Source organism: Monodelphis domestica, chromosome 7 (genome assembly GCF_027887165.1).
Source record: "Monodelphis domestica isolate mMonDom1 chromosome 7, mMonDom1.pri, whole genome shotgun sequence".
NCBI classification, from domain to species: domain Eukaryota; kingdom Metazoa; phylum Chordata; class Mammalia; order Didelphimorphia; family Didelphidae; genus Monodelphis; species Monodelphis domestica.
The window spans coordinates 232,510,955-232,536,406 of NC_077233.1; the positions used below are offsets into that span (position 1 = coordinate 232,510,955).

The 25,452-nt window shown below is 35.0% G+C and overlaps 1 protein-coding gene across 2 annotated transcripts in view; it reads right to left on the minus strand.

The window, feature by feature from the left end:
- The window catches only part of VPS35L (VPS35 endosomal protein sorting factor like), a 106,331-nt gene that overhangs the window by 27,882 nt on the left and 52,997 nt on the right, over positions 1-25,452 (minus strand). For both annotated transcript variants that reach the window (XM_007498179.3, XM_056806566.1), the window contains exons 21-27: positions 21,991-22,076; positions 21,018-21,098; positions 18,881-18,944; positions 12,480-12,578; positions 10,000-10,077; positions 9,415-9,529; positions 1,369-1,508 (exon numbers count right to left, since the gene is read on the minus strand). In XM_007498179.3, the coding sequence (XP_007498241.2) occupies positions 1,369-1,508; positions 9,415-9,529; positions 10,000-10,077; positions 12,480-12,578; positions 18,881-18,944; positions 21,018-21,098; positions 21,991-22,076 (663 nt within the window). The remainder of the gene's footprint in view (positions 1-1,368; positions 1,509-9,414; positions 9,530-9,999; positions 10,078-12,479; positions 12,579-18,880; positions 18,945-21,017; positions 21,099-21,990; positions 22,077-25,452) is intronic.

Below are 25,452 nucleotides of genomic sequence, written 5' to 3' on the forward strand. Positions count from 1 at the left end.
CTAATGAATTAAATAAGCTGAATGAATTATTAGTTATCTAAAAATTCATTTAAATGCTGATTGCAATAATCACTAATTCTGTCAACTTTAAAAGTTTCAATGGAGAAAGTGGCATGGGTATTCCAGATGAATACTAAATACTGAAATTTTAAGCAGGGGAATGAAAGCTTAGGGCTTTTATCTAGGCAGAAAGAGCCTCCATCTGACTTTAAACAAAAGAAATGACTAAGCTTATCAAACCCATCCTGGAAAGCTGCTGATATGAAAGACAAGTAATCTAAAACAATGAAAAGCAGAATATGGAGATGACTTTGTTCTAAACTTATTTATAGTAAATGTGACTCATTTTTGTCTTTCTATTCCTATTTATTCATCACCCATCTTTTAAAATGAGGCAAAGAAACATGCCCTCCTTCTTAGGTTTGCACATCTGGCTGAAAGGTACTCTTTTTTTTTTTTAAACCCCTTACCTTCCATCTTGGAATCAATACTGTGTATTGGTTCCAAGGCAGAAGAGTGGTAAGGGCTAGGCAATGGGGGTAAAGTGACTTGCTCTCAATTCACTCTTATTGCTTTTAGCAAAGCTAATTTCCCCTTACTGCTGGCCTTTACTAGATAATCTCCTCCTATTAATAAAGGACCCTGCTGATTTCTCAAAGGAGGGCATAAGTTAATAGAGAACCACCAAATGATTAAGTATAATAGCTTGAGTTTTACATCATAGCTTCCTTCTCACTTAGCCAATTAATTTACTATAAGAAAAACTCTAATGTGGAGCAAGGTGGATCAGTGGATGGGGGTCAGGTCTAAAAAACAGGAGGTCCTCTATTCAAATTTGGCCTCAGACACTTCCTACCTGTGCAACCCAAGGCAGGTCACTTAACCCCCATTGTCTAGCCCTTATCATTCTTCTGTTTTAGAACCAATAGTTAGTATTGATTCTAAGACAGAAAGAAGACAGGAAGTTAAGTGTTTAAAAAGAAAAGAATAACTCTGATATATGCAAAATAAACTTTAACTATTTAATCAAGCAATAATAACTTCATGGAACATTTTCCCTCACGCATAAGGCTAATTTTTCCTCCCATTTTACCAACAGATAATCAGGCCAAAGGAAAGAATAAAAGTAGCTATGCCACTAGGGCATGCAAAACTCTCAAAACTTGGAAAAGTTTAAAAAATTAATTAATTAAAAAATTAATTAATTAAAAAATTAAAAAAATTTAAGGGAGACACATTGTATTACATAAGTACAAAATAACATCATTTGAAATATAAAATCTGACTATTAAAAAATTTAAGGTCTAAGTTCCTGACATTCTTAGGGCAAGAAGAAAAAAGCTATAACTTATAACCACTGTTACATACCGGAACTATTAATAAAGTAGAAAACAAATTACAGAGAAACTCCAGGAGGAATGATTCAGAGGGTCGCATCTTTCCATCTATATTAATCATTTTTGGAACTTCAGGAACAAGGCTTACTGCAGCTCTGAAAAAAGCATCAGCTGCAATAGCAAAGAAAAAAGGTCATGTATTAGCATTCTGCCAACCATAAACCATACTGTATTTACCAAATGGTCTATGAACCAGTTGTGAGAAACATTTGAATTTAAGCAAAAGAAAACAATGCAACAATTAGGTGCAACACAAACCACAGGTCCCACATAGGTGAATGTCCTGGAATAAGCTTCCTAGAGAGAACATACTGTACATTCAATAGAGTTGTCACTGTAGTTTTTTTTGAAAATTCAGTTTGAACCTTACTATAAAAGTTATTTTGGAAACTTGCTGTCTTGCTAAAGTATTTTTCTTCTTTTTAAAAAATTCCTTACTTTCTGTTTTAGTAACAACTCTAAAACAGAAGGACAAGGGCTAGGTAAATGAGGTTAAGTGACTTTCCCAGGGACACACAGCTAAGGTATGTCTGAGGTCAGATCTGCACTCAAGTCCTCCAACTCCAGGCCTGGCACTCTATCCATCATCCCACCTGGCTACCCCTAAATATTTTTCTAAAGAAACATTCAGAACACCTAAGAGACAGACAGTATGGCATGATACACAAAGCAACCTAACAACTGGTTTTGTACTCTGGTTACACTACTCACAAATGAAGAAATTACATTTCTCTTGTAAAATGAGAGATTTGGACTTGATTTCTAAGTTTCCATATAGCTCTAAAACTATATAGACAAGTTGGAATATTCCTAGAAGGATGTTTTGGAGTGAGTTTGTGTTTGCTCAGTATGATAAATTCCTACTATAGAAATCCCATCCATCAACACTGATGGTCTCTGAAACATATAGTCTCTAGACAGTAGCCTGGGACACTGTTAGTAAAGTGACTTCCTTATGATCACAGAGTCAATAGATATCATTTGAACCCAAATCTTCACAACCTCTGACTCTAATGCCAGCCTTCCATCTGCTAGCCACATTACCCATCAGAATTTAGGAGAAAGATAATGAGCATGAGTGCATTTAGAAAGATCTTCTCTCCCTTCTACCATTTCCAAAGCACAAGCTATGAGAATGGCTCTAGGAACAAATAATCAAAATGTGGACCTAACAACTGACATTTTTGAACATTCAATAAGATCAAAGGTTTTCATGGTTCAAGTACAATTCCATTCAGAAATGATTTCCAATGATGCAAAGAGAAACTGTATTTTTCTGTAGCATCATAAATTAAAACTGGAATCCTATCCAATATCAGAAAGGCAGTTTCAACAACAAATATTTTCTTTCCTAGGAATACAGCCTGCATTTAACAAGAAGAATATGTATACTAAAATCTACGGTCTGAAGAAGGGCTTTCCTCTTACCCTTTTTTCCTTAAAGAAAAATCAATATCCATAGAAGTTTATCTCATAATATTCTGAATAATGATTACTAACAACATGGCCATATATTCTCTCAAGCTCATCTTCCATATACTTTATCAAATCCATCCTTGAACTTTATCAATCTTTTCCCTTCATATTAAAAAGTTTAGCTACTGTCTATTTGTTTATGGAGATTACCCAAAGAAACCAACCAAATATTTGCACAACCAAACACAAGGCATTGTGAGAAATTCTGTAAGGGATAAGATGATGTTCAAGACCTGATCTCTGACCTTTTGGGTTCACAAATTTATCTAGGGAAACAAGACAATAGGACAATACAAAAGACAAAAACAATACAAATAGGACAGACTGATTGATTGCTCTCAGTTCTGGCAAACAAATCTCCTGTTCATGAGTATCTTTGAAAAGTCTCACATATATATTGCATTTGCATCTACTGATGTGGTTAGTTTGAGAAAGGCCAAAGAGCTGTATGTGGACATATATATCCTAAATACTAAATGACTGGTGTGGACAACATGGGCTTTAAGAATTCCAAAAAGAGAAATCATTGTAAGTTTCAGTACATATCCTGTTGACCAACCAACTGTGTAACCTTGAAATCAGGTTGCTAATCTCCATCCAAAATGCTACTTTATGTCCATTGTATATTCTTCAAAAAAAGATATGATTTTGCTTATGTCCTAAATTGGCCTATACTGAAAGTTATAATATAACCCTTTTATTATATCTATCTCTACCTCCCTTCTTTTCTTGGGCTTCTAAACAAAAGGTATCATCATTGCAATCTAGGAGCTAGTAATCATCTGTAAAAACAAAACACTGAAAAATGGACAAGGAGGAGTCAAGGTCATATTTTCCATTACAACCTTTAGTACCAAATCTAGAGCTTAATTCCTAGTTTATCTTTAACTTCTTGTAATGGTTTGGTTGTGTTTTAGATCTACCTGAAAATCTTATAGCCTATTAAGCAGTTTTGCAGTAAAACACTAAAGGGATTCACATCTGAGTGGAGGCTGTTCCTCTTGACTCTATTTCCAGAGTTATTAGCAGAATAAAAAAGGGAAAAGATGATGTGATCTGAAGTCAGAGAATTTAGGTTCAAATCCCAGCCCTGACACTTCCTACTTGGGAGAAGTTGGGCAAATCACTTCCCATTTTCTAGGTCTCAGTTTCCTTACCTGTAAAATGAAGAGGTTTGTCTAGAAAACCTATAGTCTCTTCTAACTCTAAACCTTGACTTATTATTTTAAACTGGCAACCTATAATGACTAGTAAGTCTCATTTGTTATGTTGGAGATCTATGTGGGCACTCATGTTTGCAGATGGCTTGTTATGTTTCCATTCCTTCATTATTCAAAAGTAAGGAAATTCAAAGACTTTTTTAAAATAGCCACATATAATAAATATACTTATGAGTGTATGGCAAAATTAATGAATATATATGGCATTAAGAATAGAAATCAAAGATTTAGTATGAAAATAGAAATATTTCTCCCATTTCATTTAAAATTTGTATCCTCCAGCTCTACTTTTCAGTTTTCCTATCTCAGAGCCTGCCAGCAAGATAATTATTGATATAAAACAATTCCATTTTGTTTCTCTAAGATTAGACTAACATAATAGCTTGGATTAACATTTCTATATACTTAGGAAAATACCTGAACATAATTCATTTTTATTTTCTAGAATTAATTTTATTTTTTCCTGTAAAAATAATTTTGCCAAACCTATAACAGATTCTAATGTGCATTCCTTTGATCTAAGATGCTCTTACTGGACTCTAGAGAATTAGTAAATCAGGTCCTATCACAGCTGCTTTTTATAGTGCTTATGACTTTCCTATATAAGACCTGTGTGTATAAACCCACATATGTTACTGTGTATGTACATACACATCTCTTATTTAATTAAAAAATAAACATTTACCCTATTATAGAAGCCTGAAGACTTTGTATGTGTGCAAAAAAAAATTTCAATTTACTCTAGAACCATAAAGGCTTCTGGCAATTTACCAAATACTAATGTGCCACTAGGAGAAATATATCAGCTCCTCTATGTCTTATCTCCAGGCCACACATGGACATTATGACAAAAGCCTTCTAGAAACTATATATGTCTTTGATTTTCCTGTTGTATTTGTTTATATAAGTTAAAATAATAAATGTAAAAATCAGAAAGATGAAGCTGATATAAGATTTATTATTAATTAAAAAAAGATAAAAAGATAAAATATAATACAACTTCTAAAAAAATTATAGCCTAAGAATAAAAGGCTGTTCTGGAGCCACTGGCACTCTAGATAGAGTGCCAAGCCTAGAGTCAGAAGTACCTGGGTTTGAATCTAGCCTCAATTGCTTAGCCTTTGACACTCTTCTGTCTTATAGTTAATACTAAGACAGAAGGTAAGGATTTAAAAATGAAATAAATAATTTTTAAGACTTTTCCCTTAAATAGCTGCCAATTCTTTTCGTTTTTTTTAAACCCTTACCTTCTGTCTTGGGAGTCAATACACAATACTGTGTGTATTGACTCCCAAGGCAGAAGAGTGGTAAGGGCTAGGCAATGGGGGTCACGTGACTTGCCCAGGGTCACACAGCTGGAAAGTGTCTGAGGCCAGATTAGAACCTAGGACCTCCCATCTCTAGGCCTGACTCTCAATCCACTGAGCTACCCAGCTGCCCCCAATAGCTGCCAATTCTGATAAAGTAAATCCTCCTCATTTTTCAGATGAAGAAAATTAAACCTAGAGATAAGAAATTTTCCTATGGGCATAAAGCTAGCTAGTGCCTCAAAAGGCTAAGAACTTGGGTTTAATTCTGAAAGATTATCCTTTGAGCTTTCTAGATGGTCCCTTTTAACCTATAGTGCCAGAATCCTGAATCAAAATTAGGTCAAAAAAGGAAAGAGCCTTTTGATCTATCTTTATAGCCTGAAATAATCCAAGAACAGAATTCACAAGGGTGACAGGTGAAATGTCAAAGAATTCTGATTCTAATGAAATCCAATTATGAACTTAAACAAGGAACCTGTGATGAGCAAAAGGCATGAGTTTAACAGGATCATTCATAGATTTAAACTTAAAGGGGCCTAAAGGACATGTAGTCCAATCCCTACATTTTAAAGAGAAAGAAAATGAAGCCCAGTGGGGTTAAATAGTTTCCCCAAGATCACACATTAGTAAGAACCAGGGCAGGTAATCAAACTAAGGTCCTCTACCTAAAAATCCAACATGCTTTCGAGCACATCACATCCAGTGCCTCTCAGCATATACAGAACAAAGCAATCAAAATCAAAAAGAAGTTAAGAACAGACTCAGATTAAAAACTATTTCAGCTGTCTCCAAGCAAGATGCATGCAACCAAACAACTGATTTAGCAAGTCTTTTGTTCTTCCTAAAGACTTAGGCCCATGAACCAGCTTTGTTCTAAATCCCAAAAGGCTTATGCCATGGGTAACACCACTTTCTAACAAAGAAATGGAACTACTGGTCTCATGCGCTAATCCTTAGTCAGCTTCCTGGGCTGGGCTGACTGTGAGTTCATTTGTCACAATACAGCTCTGGTAAAAATCACAGGCCGATAAAGGAAGATGAGACAAGGGAATGAATTACCAAAAGATAATTCTACTTTGGGACTCTCAAAGCAGCTGGAGCTTTTGGGGGGGAGACAATGAAGCATATTTATGTGACTTCATTTATGTTTTGCTCTACATTCTCAGCAATTCAATGCATTATTTATTTTGGCTTATAACCACTGTGAGTAGCTTTAAGTACAATAATATGCTTTTAAGGTTTAGTACCACAACTCTGAAAAACTGAAGTAAAATCATCATATAAATTATTTAGTATAAACACACTAAGATGATATATGCACAATTATTCTTCAGTACATTTGGATAATTCTATGTAAGTTAATGATACCACCTTACATTGACAGCTACCACACATTTCCAGATCCACTCTTTCATCTGGATAGTTCTCACACTAAAATAAGTTAACTAACTAATGCATATCACAAACTAAAATCACATTGTGGTGAAAGGTAAGAGTGTTTTCAAGCCTATGCTTTATGTTGGGAGGCAGTCTAAGTGCAATGGAAGGAAGACTAGCTTTGGAGTCCGAAGATTCAAGTTCTGATCCTGGCTTCTGCCATTTTATGTGATCTCAGGCTGAGCCTATAGGCCTCAGGGTATTCCTTTGTAAGTCAGGTGGTTAGAGTAGATGACTTTTGAGGTTTCTGACAGCTCTAAATCTACAACTTGTGATCTTAAAGATACATTTTTAAATTGTGCTTAAAAGAATCATATTAGGGGGTAAATGTTTTCTTGGCCAGGTTCCTGCATAAAACTAAATCTGAAAGAAATCTTATCTAGTTAGAAAAACAAAAAGAATGCCCTTCAATTGGGGAATGGCTGAACAAATTGTGGTATATGTTGGTGATGGAATACTATTGTGCAAAAAGGAATAATAAAGTGGAGGAATTCCATAGAGACTGGAACGACCTCCAGGAAGTGATGCAGAGTGAGAGGAGCAGAACCAGGAGAACATTGTACACAGAGACTGATATACTGTGGTACAATCGAACGTAATGGACTTCTCCATTAGTGGCGGTGTAATGTCCCTGAACAATCTGCAGGGATCTAGGAGAAAAAACACTATCCACAAGCAGAGGACAAACTATGGGAGTAAAAACAACAAGGAAAAGCAACTACTTGACTACAAGGGCTGAGGAGATATGACTGAGGAGAGACTTTAAATGAACATCCCAATGCAAATACCAACAACATGGAAATGGGTTCAGATCAAGGACACATGCGATACCCAGAGGAATCATGCCTCGGCTATGGAAGGGGGGCAGGGAGGAGAAAAAGAAAATGATCTTTGTTTCCAATGAATAATGTTTGAAAATGACCAAATAAAATAATGTTTAAAAGGGAAAAAAAAAGAGGGTAAAAAAAGGTTAATTTTGGTAGACAAAATATAATTTGGTGGAAAAATAACCATATTTTTACTTTTGTGGTCTTGATATATATATATATTTTTTCAATACAGTCAAATACTACTTACTTGAATTAGCTATGGTTTTATTTACTTTTTTCCATTAACAAAAATATATTTTTTCTCTCTCTCTCTATTTCCCTCTTTAAAAAAGAGATTCTTGTAACAAGTATGCTCAGCTGAAAACAAATTTTCATGTCCCAAAGATATATGTCTTAATTTGTACCCTGAGTCTATCACCTCTATGTCATGCTTCATCATGAGTCCTCTGGGATCACAGTTGTTCATTTGCATTGTCCAGAGTTCTTAAGTATTTAAAAATTTTTTGTTTTTACAATATTGTTTATTGTATAAACTCTTCTGGTTCTGTTCTCTTCCCTCAACATCAGTTTATACAAGTCTTCTTGGGCTTCTCTAATGCTGTCCCCTTGGGCAGTTCTCATAGCACAGTAGTGTGCCATTACTCATCTATTGTAACTAATGTAAACATTCTAATGGGCACCCCATTCGTTTTGAGTTCTTTTTTACCACTTTAAGAAATGAACAGCTAGAATTAATAGAATGCTTTAAAGTTTTCAAAGTATCTTCTAATACTAATCACAATCCTGTGAGGAAGATAACATTATCCTCTTCATTTTACAGGAAGCTGAGTCTCTCAAAGCAAAATGACTTCCCCAAGCTCACATAACTGGTAAAATGACTAAAGCAAGTCTGAACTCAGATTTTCTCCAAGTTCAGGGCTCAATCCCTTCCACTATATAGTTGATGAAATGGATAGGGATTCACATGCACATTCAGCATATTCAGTCTAACAAGAGTTACCATCAGTATTATACATGGATTACCAGAACTGAATGTCATGCTTAAGACAGTGTCTTGTACATTATAGACATTCAATAAACAATTAACTGAAATTAAAAGAGTATATTTTAGTAAAAGCCTACCAAAAATAATTTAATCTTTAAGGGTTCAGATTTCAGGCCTAGGGACATCAGTTAAATAATCAATTGTCATCTCAAAATACTATAGAAGACTTAAAGTTACTTGAACCCATTCAATTATATTCTAGATAAACATGCAATTATTGTTCTAAAGTCCATCAATCTTTTGTAGAAAGAACTTATCCAAAAGCTCCTCAGCAGCATTTTTATCTATAACACCAAGCTGGGCAGTTCTGTTTTCACAAAGATTTAGGTCCACTTTGGGTTTTCTCTCACATTTCCAAAATATGGAATGATGGCTGTTTTTTTATATGTCATTATTAAATATTCTTTAATTTATATAAGCTCCAGACACATAAAACCCTGTCTGTCTAAGCCACCTTACTCAGTCTGTCTAGTCTGAAATAGATTATTTTATAAAGTCCTTACAGGAAAACATTTTAAACAGTGTAGATGTTTAGGTGGCCAAAGCTTCCCTTATGTACAAAATGGATTTAAAACTCATAATTTATTTACTTCTCTTGGTCTTTTCTAAAACAAAGAACCCACAGATACATCACAGAGTTCTTCTTTCAGAAGTGGAAAAAAAAAGAGGTTGCTTAACAGGAAACAACAATAAACTTACCTTGGGAAAGGCACTGATTTGCCAAGGCAACCTGACCTGAATGCAAATAGAGATTAAGACGTGTGAAGATGCCAGTCAAGGAAGGAATAGTAATGAAACAGAAGGCAACACAAGCCTAAAAGAGAAGGGAAAAGATTACCATTACACCTCAGGACATATCTCTGGTGCCAATATGGTACCTCAAATTTTCTGGGTTTTTTTTGGATAAGTAGATTTTTTTTTTCAATAAATGCTTTTAAAAGTCACATAAAAAGCATTTAGAAGAAAAAGTTTCTAAGTGCTCCTCAAATCTCCATTTCCAAATGAAGTGTTTCTTATCAGATACAAGACTATGTGAGAAATACAATGAATCTTTTAACATAATTAATATCAACTTTCTTGCAATTCTCCTGCAAGTACTGTTACTAATGAAAAATTAAGGAAAATTCATTCATCTCTGGGTGATTTGAAAAATCAGTATTAAGAGCACCTTGCTACTTAATAATTGCTTTATGTTATTCTTTTACTTTAATGACTGTTTACAAATTCAAAACCCAAATAAACCATTAGTCCTAAGTCTAGGAATCATTTTTCTTCACAATGTACCCGAACAAAAGCAGCGGTCTTCCTGGAGTGATTTCCTTTCATTACTCTTCTTGTTTCCATTGTCAACTGGTTCACACTCTAAAAAATTTTAGTAAATTAAAAAAAAAAGTTAAATGTTGATGGAGTTCTATGGCTTATAATTAACTATAGACTAAAACACATCTTTTATAAGGGAATTACAGACCACTGTCTAAAGTTCTATACTCAATTCATATAAATATAGTTCATATGAAGGACATCTAAATATTACCAATGCACTAACTGAGCCTCATCAAGTTGTAAAAATAATGAAAGTATACCCTCTTAAATTTAGCTTAATCAAAACACCTCAATGAGGATAAAACAAATAAAAATCATCAAATTAGCAAAGCCTATGAAATGGTAAGATCAACTATTATACCCAGAATAAATATTTGGAACAGAAATTCAGATTTTCCTATACCAGCTGGCATGGTTTATCAAGTATAAGTATGATGAATCTCTATACTTGATCCAAGCTCAAAGTTTGAAAAAATAAAAATCTGAGTTTACAAGATGCTTCAAATCTGGCAAATAAAATGAGCATTTCTATGTATATTGTATAACAGAAGGAAGGCACTGTGCATGAAATAGTCATAGGTTGTGAATCTTAAAATTTCTCAGACTCTACCTTAGAACATTTGGTTAAGGCTATTCCCCATTTTAAACAATGAAGGTACTTGATCAGGAATGTGAGAACTAACATTACTCCACCCATACTTAGGCATGCTTTAGGGGAAGATAAAGTTGTAAACTCCTTACTGAACAATGAAAAGTACCCAATCCATACTTAAAGTGAAGCTAAAAACCCTTAAGCTGGGTCTATTTTTAGATCTAATACAAAAAGGTGCTAAGTACCTATAAAGGTCAAATTAATCACTAAAAGGTCAGGCAACTTGCAAACTTGCAAAGGACAAGCTTAACAAAAGAGATGTGAGGTTTTAGTCTACTCAGGTGTGAATTACTCAAGTTTAGTCTACTCAGGTGTGAATTAAAAATGGTCAGTCCTATGAAAACGTCTACTGTGATTGGTAGATGTGAAAACTTAGAGAAGATGACATAGGAGAAATTTTTCTTTAAAAGGAAGAAGTTTAGGCCTCTGAGAAATTGAGCTATGGAGCTGAATTGGACGCTGGTCTCTGTCTCGGTGGCTGAAAGGGAATTCAGCTTTGGTAGCCGAGTTGGAGCTCAGACTAGTTGGAGTAGCTGGGTCTCTCTGAACACTAGAATCTTGCTTGGGACAAATCTTGTGGTGAGTGTATTAAAGACTGACTGGTCTCTCTTAAGGCTTAAGCCTAGGCTGGCCTAGGCTTTATTTGTATTAATTTATAAATTTATAACTTATATTATATAATATATATAATTTATATAAAATAAAAATTTATAAATTTATAAATTAATCCTTTATTTGTATTAATTAAAATCTCCATAAAACCCAGCTGACTTGGGTATATTTCATATTTGGGAATTTTCCCATGGCTACCACTTTATTTTTAATATAAAATCAAGACACTAAAAATTATCTTTACAGTTTTGGCAATTCAAAGTCTTGAAATCATATTTTCGCAGTCACAGTTTAAGGCAACCACTCTTTTGTCCGTCACAAGGTCTTTTAATGAACTATATTTTCATTCTAATTTCTGTTTCTTGAGTATAGCAATAGTAATTAAGCTTTGAATGAATCAAAACACCTACAAAGTTAATCTAAAAAGATTATTTCTTGTCAGAAATAAAAAATAAAAATACTAATCACCTGCTTTTGAAAAATCACACAGGCCTGCCAGTCCTAAAATCTGATTCCTGAATTTGTTCACTTCCGGAACCAAACCTATGCATGGGCTGAAGGATTATTATCAAGGAAGTCCTAATTTTCTTGCCTACTTTTATTTTCTATTTCTGCTGTGAAAGTTCAATAAATAAACCATTTGAAATCAGGAAACATGGGAACTGATCAGTTCTGTTACTAACTACCTAACTAACTCTTATATTCTCAAGATAACACTGAAGTATCTCCATCTATAAGAAATGTATGTAAAATGAAGTAATCAGACTAGATGGATCACTACTTTGAAATTCTTTTGACTTGAAGTTAACCCCGACAACAAAAAAAGATGTTTCCCTTTAAATACACAAGTGGAAAGTAAAATAAAGCACATGTAATCTCTTTTCATAAAGGTGCTAAAAACTGATAGAATAATTTCTTCTTTTTATATTCTAATAAGGGCAGCAAGCCTAACATTTATAATCAATATAAGCCACTTAATTGAAGTTCATTAGCATCCTTATTTGGAGATATACTGAAATGGTATCATGCAAATTTTAAGAGAACTTAAGTCAATAAAAACTATCAAAAATTAAGCAATGATTTTGTTAACATTAGTGAACCCCACTTTCCTAACCTAGAAAGCAACAGCAGTGGCAGGCTATTAAAAACTCAGATTCAGGTCTGTGTATACACTTACATGAATCAATTGGACAAGAACAGGTTCCAGATTGCAAAACATTGACCTGGTTTCCACATAAAAACTCAGCTGTTGCTCAAAGTCACGACCAAATGAAACCTATAATCAGGAAGAAATATGAGGATGAGCAATATGCTATTCATTCAGAAGCTCCTGATTGATTGGATTTTAATGAGATAATAAAGAGTTAATCCTGTCTTGGTATACTCTATCAGAGAATAAGTGGGAAACAGAGACCATTCAAGTAAGAACACATAAAAAATATTAAAATACAGAATCAATAAATATTTATCTGGTTAACCTAATGTGTGAGATATTATGCTAGGCTCAGTGGCTAAGAAACAAAATACTGAGTTTCCCCAATGAGCTCACAATTAAACTGGGGAGAGAAAACATATGAGGTAATAAGTAAGTGCCAAAATCAGAGGCATAGATAATATGAGTATAAAGATTGCTAAGGAAGGAAAAATTATCATGGGCTGGTGTTATCTAGAATAATAAATCAAAGGAAATGGAGACAAACAAAGCCTTAAAGGATAGGTAAGAATTAGAAAGGAAGGAGGTGAGAAAGATACCCTAAACTAGGGGAAGGAAAACACCAAGGGAGGGAACTAATTAATGGATAAAGAGAATGTAAATGACTCCTAAAAGACTTTTGAATACTTTTTCACTCTATCAAAATCAGTCATAATTAGTGCCAACAGTTAATTAATTAATTAATTAATGCCTCAGTTGTATGGTAGATACAAAATTACAAGACATCATTGCCATTGAAGGTACTTTGTAAAAACTTAAAAATCTAGTTGGGGAAATAAGAAAAAATGCGTAAAACAAAAAACACAAGAGGCAACATAATTAGAGGCTAAGCTATGTTTAGGGACTTAAATAAGTATAATTAAGAAAAGAAAATATCTATGTGGGCTGAAGTACCCAGAGAAACTGGATTTATTAAGGAGAAGAAATGAGGCCAACCTTGAAGGATAAGTATAATATAAATAGGAAGAAAAGAGAAAGGACAATCCGGAATGGCATAGCAATGTGCACAGAGGTATATATTAAGCAATGGAAGAAATTAAGGAGAGTGGCATAACTAAAGTAGAAGATTCATACTGAGGAATAAATAAAATATGATAGACGGGGCCAGATTTGGAGGGCTTTAGAGCAGATACATTCAGACTTAATGAAGATAAAAGGGATTTACTACATATAACTTGAACAATTAACTAACACAATGAAAGTGGTGTTTCAGATATGATCTGATAAATAGTATACAAAAAAATAGATGGCAAAAGCTCATAGACCAGGTCTGACTCAGGTAAATTCAGTGGTTCATATCTGGGATTGTAACAAAATGAGACATTTATATGTCATTGAACAGTTAACAGAAGGAGGTTTACTTAATCATAGCATGAAAAAGATCCTGAATAAGGATTCAACATTGGTTCAAGTAAATGCAACCTCCCCTCTCCTCTTCACCCATACCTACCCCTCTCTCCATATGGAAATGCATCTGGTTAGTAGTTTGTGTTGGATCACAGATGCCCACGTGACAGTGGGCATCTGCCAAGTCTGAGGGGACATTGACTTCTGATAGGCTCAATTTTTTAAGATATAGGGTATAACTGAAAAGCTGAAGCTTAAATACTTTGGCCACATAATGAGAAGACAGAACTCAATGGAAAAGATTGTTGCTGAGGAAGTTTGAAGACAAAAGGAGAAGAGGACGACAAAAGAAGAAATGGACAGATAATGCCATGGAAGCAATAAATATGAGCTTAGACAGACTTCAGGAAATTGTGGGAGATGAAAGAACTTGATATGCTATGGTCCACGGGGTCCTAAAGAGTGGGATATGATTGAAGGACAACTGAAAAGTTATATCAGCAGGCTGCTCAAGCCTTATCCTCCTGGACCCATTAAGAATCAAGAATAGTTTCTTTGACTTTTAGGGAACAACCAGCCAAGTTTTTATGGCAAAATCTTAAGAAAAATTAGCCTAGCCAATATGGCAAGGTCTTTCTTAGTTTATATTATTCCTATTACATTAAAGAAATACTGTAAACAGAGAAGACAGATTAGGTAGTTTTTGCAGTAATATGTAGGCATGAGGTGATGGGCAATTGGACTGCAAAAGGAAAAGAGAATAAAAGAAAAATTCCATAAGGAAGAATTCACAGAATTTCATGCAACTAAATATAAGGGATCAATGAAAGGGAAATCAAAGATAAACTCAAGATTTTGAACCAGAAACTAAAAGACTACTGATGCAATTGACAGAAACTGGGGAAATGGAAAGTTCACCAAATCTGCAACAAAAGGAGAATCCTGAAAATAAATTATTTTCATTGCTAATTAGAATAAAAATTTCTACATTTTTCAGTGTCCAGGATAAAATGATTCATGTTACTAGGAAGTTTAACTGCTTTCTGATAGCTGAGTAGGCTTTCTCATTAGGGTAGCACCTAGAACAATGTTAATCTGGGATCTAATACAACTCTCCGTACATCCACTGGGTTTTTCAAAAAGTCAAGATGAAAATGATGACTTAGTACCATTCTGAGCATTGTATTAAAAAAAAAACATTCAAAGATATTAGGATATTTAGTAGTCCTAAGGCATAGCTATTAATTTCATAAGAAATATCTCTTAGGATAAGATTAACTTTTTAAATATTCCTTCTTACTGAGATCTATAACATAACAAATTTTAAAATACTGTTTTTTATTGACAAATGGTCAAAGGATATGAACAAGCAATTTTCAGATGAAGAAATCAAAACTATCAATAATTATATGAAAAAGTGTTTTAAATCACTATTAATTAGAGAAATACAAAATAAAACAACTCTGAGATACCACTTTTTAATTATCTGATTCACCAATAGTAAGGGAAAGTGACAAATGTTTGAGGGAATGTGGCAAAACTTGAACATTAATGCATTGGTGGTGGAGTTGTGAACTGATTAAACCATGTCAGAGGGAAATTTACAAATATGCCCAACTGTGCCTTTTAATCCTATAATACCACTAACAGAACCTGCCTGAATCACAATGCGGCTTTCGACCAGATCGCAGAACCATCGACATGGTATTCACGGTGAGGCAAATGCAGGAAAAATGCCTTGAGCAGAACCTGAGTCTCTACGTTGTCTTCATAGACCTGACAAAGGCGTTCAACACAGTGAACAGGGACGCATTGTGGGTGATCCTCAGCAAGCTTGGTTGCCCAGCAAAATTTGTCAAACTGATCCAGCTCTTTCATGTCGACATGACAGGGGAAGTCCTATCTGGTGGAGAGACTTCTGGCCAGTTCAACATCTCCAATGGTGTGAAACAAGGCTGTGTCCTCACTCCAGTACTATTCAACCTATTTTTCACCCAAGTATTACGACATGCTGTGATAGATCTAGACCTGGGCGTCTACATCAAATACCGACTGGATGGCTCAGTATTCGACCTTCGCCGCCTGACTGCAAAAACAAAGACAACAGAGAGACTCATCCTGGAAGCTCTCTTTGCAGATGACTGTGCTCTCATGGCCCACCAAGAAAATCATCTCCAAACCATTCTGGACAGGTTCTCCACCACAACAAAACTGTTTGGCCTGACTATCAGCCTCAGCAAAACAGAGGTGCTGTTCCAACCTGCACCAGGGAGGCCAACGAACCAGCCGTGCATTACAATCGATGGCACGCAGCTTTCTAACGTCAACACTTTCAAGTACCTGGGCAGCACCATCACCAAGACAGGTCCCTAGACCATGAGATTAATGCCAGGATCCAAAAGGCCAGCCAGGCACTCGGGAGGCTGCGCTCCAAAGTCCTCCAACACAGAGGTGTAAGCACTGCGACGAAGCTCAAAGTGTATAACACAGTGGTCCTCAGCTCACTCCTGTACGGTTGTGAGACATGGACACTGTACTGGAAGCACATGAAACAGCTGGAGCAATTCCACCAACACTCCCTCCAGTCAATCATGAGGATCCAATGGCAGGACAGAATCACCAATCAGGAAGTCCTCGACAGAGCCAACTCCACCAGCATCGAAATAATGGTCCTCAAAACCCAGCTACAATGGTCTGGACACGTCATCTGCACGGACCCACAGCGAATACCAAGACAGGTATTCTATGGTGAACTGTCAGCTGGACTCAGGAAATAAGGCCGACCAAAGAAAAGATTCAAGGATCAGCTAAAGTCCAACTTGAAGTGGGCTGGCATTACACCAAAGCAACTAGAACTCGCTGCCTCTGACAGAAGCAGCTGGCGAACCCACATTAACCATGCCGCCACCACCTTTGAAGATGAGCGACATCGACGTCTTGCCGCTGCACGTGAACGCCGACACCAGGCCACAGCCGCACCTCCCATAACAACTGGTGTCCCATGCCCCATGTGCCACAAACTGTGCGCCTCAGCCTTTGGACTCCAAAGCCACATGAGGGTACACCGTAGATGAAACTGCACAAAGACAATAGTCATTCAACTACTACTACTACCAGTAACAGGTCTATATAGCAAAAGAGATCATAAAGAAAAGGGGGAAGAACCTACTTGTACAAAAATATTTATTGAACCAGAAGAAAACTATAAAATTCTATCCATTTCCAGAGAAAGAACTGATGGAGTCAAATGCAGGCCAAAGCATACTTTTCACTCTGAAGTTTATGGTTTTATTTTTTGAGATTTTAGATTTATATGAGTATTCTCTTATAACAATGAGCAATATAGAAGCATGTTTTTATGATAATACATACAAACCCAGATCAAATTGCTTTGCTTACCATCTCCAAGGGGAGAAAAGGGAGAGAGGGACAATTTGGTTCTTATAATTTCAGAAAATGTATGTTGTTGTTTTTTAAACCCTTATCTTCCATCTTAGAATCAATACTGTGTTTTGGTTCTAAGGCAGAAGAGTGGTAAGGGCTAGACAATGGGGGTTAAGTGGGGGTTAAGTGACTTGCCCAGGGTCACACAGCTAGGAAGTGCCTGAGTCAAATTTCAACCCAGGACCTCCTGTCTCTGGGCCTGGCTCTTAATCCACTGAGCCACCCAGCTGCCCCCTCAGAAAATGTATGTTGAAAATTGTTTTTACATGTAATTGGGAAAATATCTTTGAATAAAAATAAGTAAATAAATAATATGGGTAGCTTTTATATAATGCACAATTACAATTTGTAAATTTCTTTATAGTTATCTTCTTACAAGAACTGTGTAAAAAAAAAAGTTGTTAATTTTTTTTCATTATATCTAGAATAAGGGTTCTAAACCTGGGATCCATGAATTTAAAAAAGAATATTTTGACAACTATATTTCAATAAAATTCAATAAAAAAGTTTCTTTTGTAAGATTAAGTATTTTGTAATTTAAAAACATTCTGAGTAGTAGACTATATGCTTCAAACTGGCAAAGAGGTCAATGACAAAAAAAAAGCAAAGACCTCTTACTCTACAATGACTCAAAATTTACCTCAGGATTTTAGGTAGCCACTATTCTCTAATTTCAATGAGGTTTTCAAAATCTCAAAATGGAATGGATTACTAGGGGAAAGCATTGAAAAAAGAATTAAAGGAATTTTATGTCAGCAATGGCCTTTTCAAAATTATGTATCTGTTTTCTGAGGCCATTTGTCAGGTGACTTTCTTAACAGGAACCATACTGAAACGCTCCTAATCCCAATACTGTTACTATTCTATGTGGTAGTTCATGGATGACCAGTGAAAATGTGAAAAGAAACTTCTCATCCAAGAAGCTTCTCCCTTTTCCCATCTTTGGGTGTATAAATATGTGGTGATTAGAACAAATACTACAAAGAAGTTAATCATCAATCCCCCCTCCATCTTTATCCAAAAGGAGGTTTAGCACTGGTTCCCTCATCATCAGATTCCCTTTGGATGCTTCTTGTTCCTTTATATTAGTTTCTATGATTTTCTGAAAAAGCAATGCAAAACTACAAATGCAACATTATTAAATCAAAGGAATAGTAAAATGAAAAAAAAATAGTATATTTTTTAACATGGGCTTATGAATCTCATCTATTATGAACATCCAATTTTATATTTCACTTCATATAGCCAAGCCAGTTGGATGAGTATGATTCCATTTTCAAGGTTAACTAGTAATTTTAATTCTTGCCTTAAAGTTACCACAACAGAAGGCATTACTAGCACATAAAGGAGTTTGTAAAACAAAGTATGAATCAAAATGATGACAAGATATTTACAATGACTGAAGAATTCTCTAAATAATTCTAATAAAAATAGAAAATTTCCTTTTTAAAAGATTTCACTAGAAAACAATCTGTTATACTATTTTTTTCTGTATATATATATATATATATATATATGTATTCATACATATGTGCTTTTAAAATGTACTAAACCTTTACCCCACTGCCACTTACCATTTTTATAAATCCATTAATTAAAACTGCCAACATTCTCTTTTCATCCTCAAGGGTGAGTGCACTGTAAACAATGGATTTACATTACTAGCAATAGAAACAATTCCTTTAAAGCAAATATGTTTAAAGCTAAATAATCAGGCTATTAAAAAAATTAACTTATTTGGTTTTTTAATCACAACAAGCTAGATTTTTATCTTCTATTTGACTGAAGATAATATCAGTAATATGTCTTTCACATTTCTCAAATGAAATTTCTTTATTGGTATTCCTTTGTAATATTATAAATTTCATGCAACAAGAAACATTCTTTAAAATGCAAATGCTATCAAAAAGTACAATCCAGAAAACTCTTAAGACACGAACATTTTTGCCTATCTGTCTCTACAGAAACAGATCATTTTGAATAAATAGGTATGGATTTCCCCACATATTGACCTAGAGCTATCTATAGAATCTATCCATATCTATATAAAACCTCAAAGAAGAAAAAAGATGAAGTTGAGGGGAGAGGGAGAAGATATTTAGACCTTAATTTAATCTTTTAAATAAGGGAGGTGGAAGAATTTTTAAAACTTGGATAAAAGAATGTCTCTTTCCTCTCAGGCAGTTATTTTGTTGCCTCACTTTTCTTTCTACATACTGACCTCCAACCCAAAGGACTTCAATATTTCTACCTTATTTACTATGCAATTCCTGCTTCAATTTTCCTTCATGGTGAATGTTATCAGTATTCCAAATGGTAACATTACTCATGAGTTGGGAGATATTGAAAGCCATGAATATGGGATAGTGTTATTTCTACTCCAGAGGACCAAAATGACATCACTGGTGGTGTCCTTCATGCATAAATTGGTTTTAAGTGAGGCAGAGTTGCAGAAAGTCATTGGTCTCACTCTCTCTTCCAGAGTCATCCAAGTCCAGTGGCAAGACAAACGACTAGAGATGGCTCAGGATGCAGCAGATGACCTTAGCTTCTTTGATGACTAACCAAGTTCTAAGTTCTCCACAGTATATGCTTCAGCTGCCTTCCTGATCATTGGAATAAACTGTTCTCATTTGCCCCTTCCATCAGGGAAAGTCTTCACATGCCTAAGGTATACTCCACAACTCCCCAAAAGGTATGGGGCCTGTTGGTTATTCTCAAACTTGTTTAGCACACCTGCCAAGACAAAAAACCTAAACCAACCTTAGAACTTGGTTTACCAGGGTGTGGCCACTGCACGTGCCACATCTTGGAGCCACAGGTGAGAGAGCTAGGTAGCAGGTGGACACCAAAAGAGGAAAGTAGCTCTGAAAAGGGCTCAGCAAGCCTTCACACCAGAGAGAGGAGTCTTCCCTGAATATGCCATATTATGTAGCTGTCTCTAAAGTAATCAAACTTTCAGTGATTTGATTTGAAAAAATTACCTTTCAGAATATGACCACCAGCTACCCAATTTTCACACCTGTGGACTCATATCAATTTTTAGTGATTATTCTTATATGATTTGAGAATCTTAGGGAATCAAAACTCAAGTCCCTTCTCCCCTTAAATGGACCCACAATGTGATTCTTGCCTAAAAAAGTTAAAATGGTAGAAGTAATCATTTGGCCCTTTCCATAGGATTCTGAAAGGATTTTGACCCCCCAAGTGTGATGAAAGAAGCTCTTTCAGACTCTAGTCTAGACAATCTACAGAACAAAGCTGTCCTTCACTTGAACAATTCCAGTATTTTGTCTGAATTTGAAATAATTAGTTGGTAATGAGCTTCAATTAAAATGATATATTGTCAGATAAATGTTCTGCTACCTGCTGTTAAGAGAAGACTCTCAAAGGCTTTTCATCTCAGTTCACTGAAATATAACAGGCTTTTTTCCCTAAAAAGTCACTTAAAAAACCATCTGCTACTTCATTTCTGCCTTTCATTTATCAAAAGATTATTCACTGACTTCCTTCCCATAAGCAAATGCAACAAAATACTCTCATTAGCTCTTTATTAGAAAAATCCTTAATGGGCTGAACAAAGTTAGAACACATGAAGATAGTCAGGACTTCAATTTAAAATAATAATTTCCTAGCATGAACTTTTGTGGTATCCAACTAACATATACCACATGAGAACCTAATGGATCACAGATATGAATGGGCTCTTACTTCACAGAGTCGTGCATCGTCTTACAAACATGTAAAAGAGCGTTCAAGATGACAGGATCCTTGGTAGGTTCTTGCTGATGCCTAAAAACATTTAAAGTTAGAGAGTAAAAGTTAGAGGGAGTACTGGCATATTCTAGGGAAATGATAAAGCATACTCCCAGACTAAAAAAAAAAAAAGATTAACTATTTAGAAAAGGAGCATTTTTATCTAATCTGCATGAGAAACAGCTCAGTTCACCAGTTAAGGACAAGGTCTTTTTTTGTTTTTATTTTTTCAAGTAATAGACTTACCAGTTCATACATGCTTAAAATTTGAAAACACAATAAGAATTCATTAAAAATCAGCCCTTTAAGTATACTGCTGATATGTTCTGGGGTATACTCAACATATTTTCTGTGTATATTAACTGCCAAGTAAAAGCATAATTTAGATCTAAACAAAAAATAATAACAAATTATTGTAACAGAGAATTATGTAAATGAGAATACTCATATTAGTTCCTAACCATAATGCATTTTGTAAATGAGGCACCGAATAATGCCAGTTATACTAAAAATGGCAATCATTTTTGAAAACAGGATCTGCTTGTAGGATAATAAGAATAATTCGTTAAATGTTCTGGTCTTTGGAGCATCTGAAGCTAACAGAAAATAATTAATCTAAGTTCATAATATAAATGGTAAAGAGAGGTACTTCTGGTTTTGAAAACAAATTAACTCAGAAATGTATAAGTAATAATTATGCAAATATGTTATTATTAATCTTTCCATTTGCTTTCTATTCTAAAACTATCACAGTGTGACAACAGTAGTGCTATTTTAAAGTATTAATTCATGTTATCTTATTATAATGGAATATACAGAACATGTTGTAAATGGAAGGGGGTCTACAAAGTGAATACATTTTTCTCATCAATATATTTGACTCAAGAGTATCCAAGCAATTATTGAAATAGAATGCATTTATACTTACTTAATAAAAGCTTCCATAATGCATTTGCAAACCTCTACTCGGACATTCTCTTTTTGGAACATATCCAGAAATGGCAAAAATTTCTCCTAAAAATAACCAAGTACATCTAGTTTATATGGATTACTGGAAAGAAATGGTAGAGTATTTCTCTGAAGATGTTCTTTTTAAACAGAGGTTTCCATCTATCCCTTTTCCCATCTTCATCTTTATCATCATTTATTTTTCCCTCCTCTCTTTTAGTCTCTGATGAAGAAAAGGCCCTTCTTTTTTCCAAAAACAATTCCTCTAAATGTCGTGTAAATTCCATTCTCTCCTCTCCTATCTCCTCCAGCAGATTACCCATACTTTCATACATCCCAATCTTCAATCATTCCCTTTTTATTGATTCCTTCTTTGCTAACTACAAATTCAAGTCACACGCTTTCTTATAAAAGCCCTCCCCAGATATTACCAGCCCAAAGAAAGCACTATCACAGAACAACCATTCACCAGAGCTGCTATTTCCCTCAAATTATTAATGCATCCCATGAGAAAAATTGCTTTGTATAAACTTTTTCCTCGGTGTACATTAATTTTGCTCCAGCAGAATGTAAGCTAATAGAGGCAGAGAATGTTTCTCTTTGTGTCTCAGTGTATGAGTAACTAACCCAAATCCCTGCACACAGCACGTGCTTCATAAGTGGTTGTTGAATTGAATTGCTCTTATTTGGTTGAAAATATCCAAAGAGTCTATTCCTATCAGTCAGACTAGCATTTATGATTTTAGGTAATATTTTGTCAAGTCTCCAAAAGTTTTAAATGACTGAATTCATTTGGGAAATTGGTTTAAAGTCTCTCAAAGTTTTTCAATAGCTTTGTAATCATATGGAAAGAGTAACGTGAAACTATTCTGATGGTCCAAGATGTTACTCATTCCCCCATTTCCTTATTCATCCTTCATAGAGATTCATCTTCCTAATGACAAGATCTAGCCATGTCACTCTTTTCAAAACTCATCAGGGACTCCATGATTGTTCAAGTTCTTCTACTTAGCATTGAAGGTACTATAAAATTAAGACTCTCCTCCCTTTCCAGTTTTATCCAATGCTATGTATCTCCATGACATTATACTACTCAAGCTAAGCTGAAATACTAAACTTATGGCATGCTCTGTATTTTCACAATGCTAGAATGATTTTATTCCTCATGGCTCCACCATTACTTAACAATCAATGCTTTTAAATTATTTTATTTATATAAAATACAGGTTTTCTGTCTTAGAATTAATATATTGATTCCAAGAAGAAGAGCAATAAGGACCAGGCAATGAAGGTTAAGTGACTTGCCCACAGTCACACAGCTAGGAAGTGCCTGAGCCCACATTTGAACCCAACTCTAGGCCTGGCTCTCAATCCACTGAGTCACCCAGCTGTTCTAACTATTAATCTTTTAAAATTCAACTCATATACTTTCTCCTCTGGAAAAAAAAAAGTACAACTGACTAAATACTAACCCTATAAATACACATACTCTAAACCTCTCAACTGTCAGATTCAAACACAGTTGTACCAGTTTGCATGGCTGGGTTTTTTGCTGAGTTAAGAAAAAAGGCATGGGAATAGAAAACAAGGGAGGGGCTTTTAGGTAAATAGCAAAGTGTTGTCATGAGGCACCCAGCCTCTATGCCTCCCCTCAAAAGTAGGAACAGAGGTAGCAAAAAGGGAAAAAAATACTAACAGTTTCCAGGAAAATAAGAAAAGCTGTGAATAAAGGGGGGGGGGGGGGAGACAGTGTAAGAGAAACAAAGGGCAAAGAATACCAGGGGGAAAAAATAAATATACAAACAGCAGCAAAAGTTACACTGAAAACAACACAAGAAATCTTGAAAGATATGCTCAGATAAATAACAAAACCCACTTAAGGAAAAAAGCTTAGCAAAAATATGATAAAAGGAATAAAAGAACAAATTGAATGAGGCTAAGAAGTCTCAAGGGGAAGTAATGGAAAAAGTGGAAAAAAGTAGAAAATAGTTTATAGGATTTAATTTCACTCAACTCAAAGGAAAATTAATACAGTGAACTAAAGAATGCTAGATAACAGATGAAATGGAAAAACAAGCTCAGAAAAAAAGCTCAATTGGATAAAGGTTTGGAGGCCAAGCAGGATAAAATGACCAATTTGGACAGCAGATCAAGGAAAAGAACGTCAGATTTACTAGTGTCCTGGAAGACATCAAAAAGGAAAAGAATCCGATTGCTGTGTTTGAGGAAATTATTCCATTTAACTTCCCTGAAGTGTTTTTAAAAATAATGAGGGATGTGTATTATAGTCTATTGTACTTTGGAAGCTATAACCTAAAGAGTAAACCCATGTCTCTGCAATTGACATGGAAAGTGTCTCTGTCACTTTGTCACAGCATAACAATGTAGCTAAAGAAAAACCTCAAATTTATCAGCAATAAGACAAACTAATTATATGAGACCTAGCATCAAGTTGAACACAGAGTAAGGTTTATTTTTGTTCACTCATTTCATATTCTAGGCTAGGTTCTTAACTTTCTTTGTGTCACTGACACATAGTGGCAGTTTTGGTGAAACCAACTGAACTTTTCTCAGAAAAAAATTCTTTTTGACTCTTACTTTGTATCTTAATAGCTCTAAGATAGAACAGCAAGAGCTAAGCAAAAAAACTAAGTGACTTGCCCAGGGTCACACAGCTTAGGAAATGTCTGAAGGCAGATTTGAACCAGGTTCTCCTAAATCCAGGCCTGGCACTCTATCCATTGTGTCACTTAGCTGCCCTAGAATAATGCCTATTTTAAAAATTCATAATTAAGACCTAAGGATTCTGATTTAAGACAAGTGACCAACCACAACTCCAGATAACCTCATAAAGCAACATACTATCCACCATCTCTAGATGGAAAGGAAATAACTCAAAGTGCAGATTGAAATATATTGTAGGGGAAGGGTGTGATGTGAATTTATCTTGCTTGATGATACATATTTGTAAAAGTTTTGTTTTCAAGATTTCTCAATAGAAGAGAGAGGAAGGAGGAGGAAGATAATTCAGAACTGAAAAAATAAAGTTCAATGTTAAAAAATTATAACTGAAAGAAATGTTAAATTTTAGTTACAGGTTTATAAAAATAAAGATAATTTTTTTCACATTCAAATTCACATACTTTCCCCCACTCTTTTTTTTTTAACCCTTACCTTCAGTCTTAGAGTCAACACTGTGTATTGGCTCCAAGGCAGAAGAGTGGTAAAGGAAATGGGGGTTAAGTGACTTGTCCAGGGTCACACAACTAGGAAGTGGCTCAGGCCATGCCCCCCACTTTTGAAATCTCTAAGAACCCCTGCCCTATAGGAGAGTTAACAGGTTAAGAATTCACACATCAGGGAAAATTGGTTTCAATGAGGGAATTCCCTAAAAGGACCAAAGATCAGAGAGAAGAACTGACTCAAGGAAACAATTGTTTTG